We start from the raw sequence: 12303 nt of genomic DNA on the forward strand, positions 1-12303 counted from the left end.
GAGAAATCAGTGAAAGTGTCAAAGAAACAGAGTGGAACAAGAAAAAGATATCACAGAACTGCCCCGTTGCCCAGATCCAAGCCAAAATGTAATGAGGTCATTCTTGGCCCATCTCCCGTCCTTCCACCAAGTTCAGTGGAAATCCCCTCAGTAGTTTGCTAGCAAGCAAACAAACATCCTCCTTGGTTGAGGTAATACATCTGGCAAAGGAGCCTGATGTGACTTTTCCCCCCTGTGCTGTAGGATTCTGTTGTTGTCCAAAAACGATTAAAAACGCATCAGTGATTCACGCTGGTGTTCCTTCATTACCCCGAACGTGGGCACTGTGGTTTATTTGAAGTCGTAGTCCTGGAGTTATTACTCAGGAGCGCGCCAGATGCATGTTACTCCACAACAAATGAACCGTTCACACCTGCTTGGATAACATTCGCTGAACACTGCACTGCAGGTGTTTGAGGAAATTGTTCAGTGTTTAGCCTCAGGATTATTTATTCATTGTTGGTTTTGGTCTTTTTCTGTGGATTTTGTGGACGAGAACAAATAACAGTCTCATCTAAGAAAGATGGACGACACGACGGTTCCCCCAAAAGTGAAGCCAAATTATTTTTGATCCCCCGCAGGCGGCTGGCTGCAGTACAGGTCATAAGCCCCGCCTCCTCCACGTTAGCAAAAGGTGACTTCTATCATTTATTATGTCGTTTTTTATCACAGGTCAAGCGTCATGATTGAGACTCGACCTTGGTCAAGAGCATGCATCGAATATTTTTGGCTTTGTTTTTGTCGTCCATCTTTATTCCCAGTCTACTTTAATGAACTTTTAACACTTATTATTCTGTCAGGTGGTCACAGAAGTTGTGGCTCAAAAGCTCCGTTTAAAAAGTCATAGACGCTAAGTTCAGCTGAAGAGAAAATCTGCTGCAGGTGTTCAGCCATTTCTTTCCCAGCTGAGTCATCCAGGCGTCGTCACGTCTGAGCTGCCTGACGGGACGGCCCGGCGGCTTTCTGCTCAGGCAGCAGATTGTGGGGCTCAGCTGAGAGCGAGCAAGCGAGGGTGTGTGTGTGTGAACGGCATCTGTGGTGCTCTCCATCATCATGTGCGACAGCCACACTGCGATGCACGATTGCCTAATTCATCACACGTTGAAATGGAGATTCAGGAGTCGTGCCGCTTTGATGCTGCTTCAGCAAACTTGACTGTATGGCTGTCTATCAAATACTCATCTGAAGTTAAATATTACTGCCAGGCATCGGCTAATTTGTTTGCAGCCCCACTGAAGGTTCAGCGTGAAAACAACACTCTAACATGTGGAATAACCCATTTTATCCAACTTCAGACTTTTCACCATTAACCACCATCTTTTTTAAATTATTATTTTCAGTTGTAGTGCTCCAGAAATATCCCAAGACACATTTCGAACAAGCAAACCTCTCCCTTTTGCCTTTTATATCCAAATTCTCAACATAAAGAGTACTTTTTTTCCAACATTTACATCTTTGTGCTTATCTTTGTGCAGAGTGAGTGCACATATAGATCCTGTGTGTATCCAACAATCGTCAGTAAACATTTTCCTGAGGTGAACTGTTTGTTCTCTTTATTCAAACAATGACACAGACCGGGACAGTGTTTTCTCTAGTTCTCAGTGAGCGGCACATGGACTCTTTACCCGTTACAAATGGCGTTTGGCTGCTGGCGCCCCCGGCCGCAGCAGAGGAGTTTGGTGAGGGGAATTCAGTTTCACCTCCCTCCTGTCCATTGGGGCTCCGGGGGGAATATTAGATCACAAGGCAGCCAGGGACAACATCAAACGTGTTGTGCTGAAAAGGTCACCAGCACCCTGAAACCAGCATGGCCACAGTCCAACAGAGGGATGCTTTTATATCACCCTATCATGACATCCTTGCTGATTTCACTGGAACAACGACATCGTCACCGTAAAGTCTGATGATAGAGATAAAGGGCAGGTTTGTAGTTCTGTTAACTGTAAACATTAAGACCAAAATGTGAGAATCTCACTAGATTCACACATAGATGGTGATTTTCTCTTTCAGCTGGAAAGTAAAGCTACAACATAGACAAACACCACTAAACTGGATTATTCTATTCTCTAAAAAGGAAATGTGCTATTTTCTGATGACAACAAATTATTTGGCTTGTGATAAAACTGTTGGCGTAATAAACGTTATATTAAGATGGATGATGCACCTCCACTCTCTCCAACTATCCAGAAATAAGGCTTAAGTATCCTGGGGTACGAATGCTCATGGAGCGAGGTCTCACAAATACACATGCTCGACCAATCATGAGACAGTGTGTGTCAATCAGTTAAAAAAACCAACCTACTGGAAAGATTAACACTTGGTGATACATCTGTGACAGAAACCATTACTTGAAACAAAATGTACTTGACGTGTACTTTTACTTTTTAGTTTGGTTCAGGTCCCATCCACCAACAAGGTTCAGGTGGGATTCATGACCTATATTGCAGCCAGCCACCAGGGGGAAATCAAGACACTTTGGCTTTACTTTGAAGCTGTAGTGTCATCCATCTTTATATAAAGTCTAGATACAATTTCTGCCTCTGTTTCACAATTGAAATAATATACAAAACATTAAAAGCACATGTGCAAAGCAATCAACGATTCTCCATGTTGTAACACCACAACACTGCTTACATACGGGACTTTGTCATCTTTTATTTGTGCACGACAGCAGGCAGCTTAAGCAGAGGAAAGATGTGTACTGCACTTTGCAAAATATAAATTAAAAAACCAACAAAAAAAACATACAAATAAAGAGGTAGTTTCTTTCAAAATGAATGCAAAGTAAATGCATTTTATCATAAATACTCAGTAGTTATAATATCTCTTCAGCACATGATAAAAAAGAAATTAGCTTATAGTCTGGAGCGTCAGCCCTTCACTGTGCCATCCCGAGGCTTTTAGGTCCAATATTAGATGAACACACCAAGACTGTGGTAAGTAAGTCTGCTGTTGGGCCATTAGTCAGTTTCAGACTCTGGTTACAGCAGAGATGCTCAAAAAGGTGAAAGCTGACATGGGCGACAACATCATGGCAGAAAGGACACAAGGAACAACATGATTTAACTGTATTGACTGAGTCAGTGGTTAGGACCTGCAAAGAGACAAATAAGGGGTGGGGGTCATGAAGGAGAATCACAACATATTTGGTTTAACCATTGTTTTTCAGACTTTTCTCCAAGAACCTCGTTTTATATTCATTTATTTATTTCATTAAATACTGATAGTTTTAGCCTTTCAGGCCACTAAAGTTATTTAAATGGAACACAGGGAAAATAACTTTGGTGTAACTGCTGCAGGCCTCAGACTTACTGTGTCTGGACAGGTTTGTGCTCTTTGAATTACATTTACCCTCACAAATATTAAAAGCTAAAACACACAGCACTGACATGATGAGCGCCTCAGTGTGGCTAAATGATGACATCTTCAGGAATAATTTGACATCTTGGGGGGAAAATGCTTGTCAGCTTTCTTGCTGGGAGTTAGAGAGAATATCAACACCACTCCTCTGTATGCACTGGAAATCTGTAGCTGTTAGCTTAGCATAAGACTGGATGATGGCAGGGGTTTGAGGTGACCTTTCACCTCTTATGTGCAAACAGAGCTGAGAACCTCTTTTCAAACACAGAGAATCCAACACCTTCATTAACATAGGGATAAAGATATGAATATAACTAAACTGAACAGTGGATATTTTACATGATTCATTTTAATAAATGTCTTTCAAGGCTCACCCTAACCCCCTCATCGTCACACGTGTTGAAAAGTAAAATAACTTCTCGTCACTTGTCAAACATCCCTGGATTACCCACGGTGCTCATGTGCAAACCTCCACAGTGCTGCTCCTCCTCCTGCTTGAGAAATCCCAGCTTCCGTCACTGGGACACGACAGGAAGCATGACGGGAATTATAGCGGGTTATTGTCCAGAGACAATAGCCTACTGTTGCCACAAGAGGGCAGTAAATTACAAGATAGAAGCAATGGTCCTGTTCTGAGATTTAAGGAGAGATGTCGTTGACACTTCGGTGTCGTTTTGATCGATTTGTCTATTTTAAGCTCTGACAAATCAGCCTCTCTTGTCCTGACGACGTGCCTCTGAATGACGGTTTTACACTGATTGCCTAGCAACAGGTCTCAGCCAAGACCAACATTTTTGCACCTTTCAAACCAGGGAATTGAAGATTTTACACTTTGTATTAAAGTTTAAACAAATTAGAGGGAGCATGCCAAATAATGAGCTATAGATGATATGAGACATATTTCGTCACCTTTTGAGAGAGCCAGGCTAGCCTTTTCCCTTTGTTTCCAGTCTTTATGCTAAGCTAAGGTAACCAGTCATTGAGTAAAAACAATCTTTTCATCTAACCCTTGTCTAGAAAGTGAACAAATGCCCTTTGCCCTAAAAAGACTATTGTTGATCCAAGTCTCTGTCTTGAAAACATCACCTGTGTCAAAATCAAGTTTTTAAAACCTCCATTTTCTCATTTTATGTCTTCCATATTTCTTCAGATTCAATATTTTAACTCAGATGAACACACAGCAAATCTGTGGCCAGGTACTGTTCGAGCCCAAAAAGACATAAAATAAAATGCACATGTAGCAGAGAGAGAGAAGGAAAAACTCGGGGGGGTTTGAGGGGGGCCCTCTGACTATATTTGCCCTCAGGGCCTCCTAGCAGATAAACCCGGCCATGTGTGTATCTTGTGTGGATGTTGAGGAAAGCTGGATTGACGTTGATGGACTATAAAGCATTACAGCAACACTTCAACAGGGATAAAAAGAACTGTGGAGCTCACTTCGGGAAAAGGCTGTAATGGAAACATGTTTCACGTTGCAGCTCTTAGAGAGAGCAAAGTCCATGGCTGAATTACAACAGGACAATGAGACTCAACAGTGAGTAACAAGTGGCAGTAACAGACAAACACAGGGTTCTTCTCCTTTTTTTTTTTTTTAAAGTTCAATTAGATATCTCCTGTAAGATTGTCAAGGTGCAACAGCTCTGCTTTTTCCACCTAAAAGGACTTTTTCCACGACTTGCAGAGGATCTTCTGGAAGGCTCGCCTGAAGTCCCGGTTGAAGATGGTGTAGATGGCAGGGTTCAGGGAGCTGTTACAGTAGCCAATCCAGAAGAAGAACTTAAACAGCGGGTCGGGGATCTTACAGGAGTCCCTGCACACGCCGTACAGGCTGTAGCTGAAGAAAAAGGGGAACCAGCACACCACAAACACCCCCATGACCACAGCCAGGACGAATGTAAACCTCTTCTCCCTGGCTTGGGAGACCTTTTTCCTGGCGAAGGAGCTCCGGCGTCGTTTCCTCCTGGAGGCAAAGAGGTCCATGGATTTGTTACTAACTCTGGCGATGCGAGAGGGCTGTTTGGTGAGGGAGCTCTTCTTTTGGCTGGGCCTCTTGGCTCTGTCGGAGTCCTGGGGCTGGGGCTTGTGACCTTTGCCCTCTGAGGAGCTGCTCTCCTCCATGTCAGCATCCTCGGTCTGTGCGCCCACGGTGACGGTGCGTTGGCTGGGCGTAGGCGGGCACTGACAGTGGCCGTTCTCCTTCTCGCCATTGAAAGGGGAGGTGGCTTTGCTCAGCCCATTCTCAGTCTGTGTGGCACCATCTGGCCTGGGATCCTTTCCCGACATGGCCCTGGTTCTGGTTTTGGCCACCTGGTATATCCTGATGTAGACCAGGACCATGATTAAGCATGGCGCAAAGAAGGACGCGATGCTGGAGGAGAGGATGTACCAGGTGTCATCGTTAAGCTCGCACTGAGGCTGAGAGCTGAAGTCGTTGCTGCTGTCTATAGAAATGAGAGGTGGAGATGAGATGAACGCAGATATGAGCCACACGATCAGGATGATGCACTTAACGCGTTTAGGAGTCCGCTTCAGGTTGTACTCTACCGCCTGCGTAACGGACCAGTAGCGATCCAGGCTTATTGCGCACAGATGCACAATAGACGAAGTGCAGAACAAAACATCCAGAGCCAAATAAATACCGCACCAAACTTTTCCAAAATACCAGTAGCCCATGAGCTCGTTGGCCAGAGAGAAGGGCATCACCAGAGTGGCGACCAGGATGTCCGCGGTGGCCAGTGACACCAGAAACAGGTTCTGTGGGGCTTTCAGTGCCCTGCTCGTCAACACGGCAATAACCACCAGGATATTCCCAACCACGGTGAAGAGGATGAGGAAACTTACAAGAGCTGCGATGCCGGCAATCGCTGCCAGAGAATATCCACTGTCCAGGCTCCAGGAGGAGGAATTCAGATGGATCACCGTGAACGCGTCCATCCCGCTCGCGTTAAGGGAATCCATCCCGACTGTGAGCACTTTACATGTGAATAAATCCCGTGGTGGTTGGACGTGGGCATGGGTTCACCCTCACTCCCTCAATAAAAAGGCTGGAGAGTCCACGAAAAAACGCGCGGCACCGCGGCCAATTTACGAATCTGACGACACGGATACGCGCGCATGAAAGGACCCCCATTTAGCAGAATCCGAGGCTGTGATCTACATCCTGCTCACCAAGGTGAATGAAGCTAACTTAGATGGAATAATATAGAATCTCCCGTGTAGAATAGAATGGTTTTGTCGTGCGTCTCCATGTGTGCCAGGAGTTGTGCCGTCCAGCCGCAGCTCTGCCTCCCTCATGGTGCGCTCTGGTTCCTGATGAGACCCCATGTGGTGTTCTCATAAAACTCCCCCACCACTGCCACGCCCCCGGCCTGGACCATTATTATTATATTGTGGGAATGTGATAAGCTCAGGGATAAGCCTGCATTTCAGCCCAGTGTTGTCAGCATCCAAAAAAAAGTTGTTGTATTGCAGACCAAAACAGACACACAAGAAAAGATAGATTTTAAAATGTCAGGACAAAAAAATGAGGGAGAAGCCTTGAAATGAATGTGCACATCATGTTTTTTTTCTGCTACAAGATGCAAAATATTGTCTGTGACCACAAGGAAAAGAGAATAGAATCACATGTCCAAACAAAAACCTACTCCTCACTTTTTGGAGCTGTGTGTCTTCAGAGTGATGGAGGAGTGTGTGTGAGAGTTTGATTTGGGACTTGAGCTCACCAGCTGAGTGTCAAGGCTGCACATCCACAGACACCAGGTATGGAAGATGGATTGGATTTATAACAGTCTGCTGCGTTTTTCACCTTCAGGCAGAGCCCTGTACACGCTCTCACACACATGCAGTGGTTTGAATCCAGGCCAGACATCTGACAGTGCAGCTGGAGCGTCTATTGTTTCCTGTGATGTGTTGTAATGTGCTAACAGATGAAAAATGAACCCCCTCTGATGTGGCTGTGTTGTAACACTTAGTTGCTGACATGGGCCCCTCAGGTGCAGCGGATTTAACTTGACAGGAGCAAAAAATATTTTGGCTTTGTAATGTGTGTCAATGGGGGTAAAAATTCTTCTCATTAAAAAAGTTTTTCTCTAATAACACTGATTCAGGACAGGAGACGATGCTCTGGTATTTATAACTGTCATATTCCGACACTCTGCAGAGCAGCAGTGGGCAAAAGGTTCGGTACTTCAGCTCAGCAGCGATTCAAGGGACTTTGGGGGCCCAGAAAAAATAGACCTGGGGGGGCCCAATCCCCAAAGGCGCATTATAATAAGTAAAGTCCTACAGAATAAAATTAAATACAGTAAAAACTATATAGCAAATAGAATATTATGTCCGGTGCTTAAAAATACACTCAATACAAAGTACAATAAAATTCTGTGGTAGTTATTGCTTTGCGTTTTGTAAAGTGGTGATTCAGGATTAATAGATTTCATCACCCAGATGTTTAGTCTTTATTCAAGGGTGCATGTGTGAGGACTGAGGTGAATTTGAGAAAATATATTATATCCAATGTGACACTTGAAAATCCTACAGAAATGTATATTCTGTTAGCCTCGGATTCTAATGTAGTGATGTAAGAAAGATGGAGGAATTATTGGATTTCATGTTACGAAATATTTTCTTCTATAATATCAAGTCCTGCTCCACTCAGCAAATTGCAACTGCAGTTTAATCTTCATGTTTCAAAACATTTATTTTTTAATCAAAGCTCCTGCCCTTGATCAAATGCTCGTGCTTTGCTTTTTGTTCTTGAAAGAGAATTTTTAATCACATGAGACATATTAATTTATTTAAAAAAATCTTTAATCTCTGGGTGAATTCTAATCATTTTTTAAATTTAGTTGAACATTTTTCTAATTTTGTGTTTGATTTTATTGCTGTTTTGTCCTCTCGTGAACCACTTGGTCATGAAAAGTGCTACTTTCCTCTTGTGACCCCGAAGTAGACGCACAATCTTCATAGCTCTTTAAACTGAAAGTAATGCAGCACAAAGAATTGATTATAGTTTGTCTATAAGTAGAAGTTGTAGGTAACATGTCTGAGTGAGTGAGTTCATTTCATTTTGAATGAATGTTGCAGCCATTTCCTGTTGTTGTGACACAGCAGGAAAATCTCCTGCTGTGTCCTTCATGTGTAAAAGTCTCTTTTGTCTCTGGACCGTCATGTTTCACATTCTAACCCAGTAGCATCTTCTCTTGTGGAGTATTTCAAAATCAAATCAAGGGCCTTTGGAAAGTGTGTCAAATATTATCTGATTGCACAATCTTAAAATTCACTTTGCAGTTGGTGAACACAGGTTGTGCAGCTTGACTCAAATAGTTTCGTAGCGTCTCTGCCATTCATTCAGTATCTGTTTCAGAGGGAGACAACGATATGATTCACTGTCTCACCTCGTCCTGATGGCTCATCCAGGGAGTTGAACCAGTGACCTCCCAGTGATGAGCCGGCCTCTGTGCACCTCCTCACACACTGGCTGCAGCTGCAGGGTCCAAGTTCAACTCCACCATTTCACCATTGCCAAATGACTTCAGGTTTAGTTTCGATCCGACGTCTTTATCGCTACACTCGCTGTGACTCCTCTCCATCATCGGAGTTAGGGTTAGGTGTACTCCCGCTGTCAGCATCTGTATAAATATTGAAACAGCTAACTTGTTTTCTGATGTTAATCCCTTAATTATTGATCGGAAGCTCCGCTCGCCTTTCCCTGTGCTCTGTGTTCTTGTGAAATGTCAACAAAAACAAAACGTTTGCCCACGAGAGGTTAGAAGATATGAGGAGGAGAGGAAGAGGAGAGGATGGTGATCAGGTAGCAGTGATCCGCAGGGTTTGAGATGTGTGCCGGAAGGTGAGCTGAGGTGGAAGCCATCAGAGACGATCCATGTTTGTGTAAAGAACTCAGGGATGATGGGAAACGACGCCTCTGCCTTCACCTATAATTACTGCTGCGTATCGTTACTGTGAGAAGTGGCTGTCGCTGTCTTTTTTTCTCTGCCTCACAGTTTCTCTTGCAGTCTTCAGTTGGATTAATGTTGTTTCTTGTGCTTTTGAAACGTCGGATCTCATGTGTCACTTTCAATTATCCATCAGTCTCAGTTGCTTCCTGGAGAGAGAGAGAAGTCTGACACTTTTAACATTTCACATCACTTTTTTTTTGTCTCACTTACTCGGTAGTTTTCACACTCTGGATGGCAGCACATGGTGCTCAGATGTTAAACCTGACTCATGTTGATGGAGGGTGTGTTCTGTGCAGTCAGCCAATCGTAGCCCAACCGTACCCTGGAGCCTGAGGGTCAGAACCCCCCCCCCTGCAAAAGAGCTGCAAAAATGTAATATAAATTCTCTTTGTTTTCTAGCTCTGCTTCAACTCCGGACCCCTGTGTTACAAATACCCCTTGAGGGGATTCACTACTTTTTAAATGTCAGAGTCAGTAAACCTGTGTGACAACGGATGGGCAGCATGTCTTTTGTCTGAGATCACATTAGTGATTTGATGTACTATACAGTAGATTCATTTTTTGGGCTTTTTGTGACCTGAACAAACGGGTGCAATAGAAAAACCTGTTCATCAAATCCAAGAGGGAACAATCACACAAATCCATTGCTCTCTTGTCAACAGATTGAGAGGCTGCATTTGAACACGATTTAATGGATTAAAATATTTTCCTCTCTGTTTTACCTTGATAGTTTTTGTGCACCTTTTTGTGAGATAAAAGTTGTGCCATTTGCTTTTGTGCAACACAAAATATATCAAAATGTTGGTATGATTTGCTTTTACAGTCACATTTCAAGGTCTTTCTGACCAGATTTAATTATGACTACTGGCTGCCCGTCATTGTGACTTTGCTGCTGCTGTAGATCGAATTATCTGTGAAAGTTGTCGCAGTTCTTTAGTTCAGGCGGTTATTGTAAGATCTCAGTGTCTCTCTGTGCAACTCGATGCAGCACATATACTCAGAAAATCATATTTACACTGTCTTTACAACATGGGCTCAGTAGGGTTAACTGTAAATCCTCTCCGAGCAGCCAGTTGGGGAGAGCAGAGTGAACAAGCAGCGTCTGCAGAGGAGTGAGCGGTATATTGTTAAATAAGCACAAAAGGCACTTGTCAAGCAACTGTGAGGGGGAGAGCAGAGAGAGCGAAAAGCCCAGCGTGAACCCTTTTGTTCCCCCATCATTATGGGAAGCAAGCCTTGCAATTCTAATTAGACGTTTATTTGCAGGTAATAATTTGTTAATTTGCGTGTTTGGTGTAAGGAGATTCATTTTGACCATGTTAATGCACTGGAATCAGGAATGAAAAGCCCCCTTTTTGGCTCATGTGGAGCAAGATGCATCGGCCATCTGCGTTTTAAGACCAGTCAGCAGCTCTGGCAGTTCCTCCTTCAAGCAGACAGTTGGCAATAAGACGGTTTAGTCTTGTGCGTAAATACAAAGTCCAAATCTTTGCTCTGCGTCCGAGTGAAGCTGCCTTCAGACACGCACTGAAGTCTGGAGGTTTTCCTAAACATTTCCAGAGGGGCTCTAGGTGAGAGCTTATTTTCTGGAACTTTTGCCAATGAAGATGTCAACTTGGAAAGACAATGAAATTTGTGAGCTTCTGATGATAAGGTCCAAAGCCATGTCCGACTGGGCTGTGAACAAAAACGTGATTTCACCTGGATGTTCTTTCATGTCTTAACAAACAACAGCTTATTTATTTTCAGTAACTGTGCTCACCTTAATTTTTAAATCTGACTTTTGCAGGAAATAAGGCCTTAAGTCTTCCCCAACACTGAGATGTTTCATGTCTGGTCCATTGGAGACTCTCCAGACTCAATGTATCAATCTGAAACAAACATAAATCATCACCAGCAACCCGGCTTCCTCTAATATGTTGATAGTAATCACAATCCGCACCGTGTGATTTCATTTGTTGTGTTAGAGGCAGTGCTGCCGCGTGATACGATTTAATAAGGGTTGAGAAAGACCAGCCCTTCCAGCAATCACACGGGTCACTCATTCTCCCGAGTCATTTAGGTTTAATTGCACCATTTGTCAGTTTGTTCACTGTCGCCAAGAGAACAGCACAATCCAAGGAGGATAATGGTTGTCACTATTGTAATGGTACTCTACTGGTGACGCTGAGTCTTGTGTACGACTCCGACAAAGACTACTCTACCTCAAAGTCACAAAACGTAATATAATTTTAGTATTATTTAAGATTCAAACTGTTTTTGAGAACATATCACCTGTCAGTTACTTTTAAAATGTTACTGGAACTTTTGATTATCCCTTCTTTGAATGATACCAGTCTATTCTCATCCCCGATAAAAAGGAACATAATACATATCCATAACTGATCCAGGGCCTATTGGGCAACTCATCCTCCAAATTAATTAAAATAATTAACAAACGCAGATGAAAACGTAATCTGTGGCGGAAGTAATCACTGATTTTATAATGTGAGAACCCCGTGGTTGAGGTTTGGTTAGATTTAGGGAAACGCAGTGGTTTTGCCTTGGAAGACATTGCAATATCCCACCTATAATAAATTAGCTGACCGCTTTGCTGAATTTATACCTGATTTACATGTTTAAAATCAAATCAGCCATGAACTTCCATGACTTAAAAACTACAGTGTAATGAGCGTATGCACGTATAACAGATAAAACATACATGACGGATTATTATGGTCTGATATTTATCTAAAGGTTCTGAGTGGGTCATTAAAAAGCTGCAGGTATTCTGTCAACATATTTGTAGATCATCTCTGTTGTATTATTGCTGCGGTCAATGTTTATGAAATATGTTTCCTCTCAGTGAGCCCTACGGGATCATACACTTACTGCCTCAATTAGCCGCTGACCCCACACACAGTCATCATTCACATGAAGTGCACCACAACTGTTCTTCGCTGAATCT

At 43.1% G+C, this 12303-nt stretch overlaps 1 protein-coding gene and 1 long non-coding RNA gene across 2 annotated transcripts in view; one reads left to right on the plus strand and one right to left on the minus strand.

Annotated features, from left to right (window-relative positions):
- Positions 1 to 12303, plus strand: part of LOC118102360 — a 50851-nt gene that overhangs the window by 36098 nt on the left and 2450 nt on the right. The gene's annotated exons all lie outside the window — the stretch shown is intronic.
- Positions 1960 to 6697, minus strand: LOC118102312 (alpha-2 adrenergic receptor). Its single transcript, XM_035148416.2, has one exon. The coding sequence runs from the start codon at positions 6355 to 6357 to the stop codon at positions 5053 to 5055; it is 1305 nt and encodes a 434-aa protein (XP_035004307.1). The 5' UTR covers positions 6358 to 6697; the 3' UTR covers positions 1960 to 5052.

Source organism: Hippoglossus stenolepis, chromosome 23, assembly GCF_022539355.2.
Source record: "Hippoglossus stenolepis isolate QCI-W04-F060 chromosome 23, HSTE1.2, whole genome shotgun sequence".
In the NCBI taxonomy this organism is placed as follows: domain Eukaryota; kingdom Metazoa; phylum Chordata; class Actinopteri; order Pleuronectiformes; family Pleuronectidae; genus Hippoglossus; species Hippoglossus stenolepis.

Bases quoted from the DNA above. Each gene is read 5' to 3' on its own strand.
- LOC118102312 (XM_035148416.2), bottom strand. From the start codon at position 6,357: ATGGATTCCCTTAACGCGAGCGGGATGGACGCGTTCACGGTGATCCAT.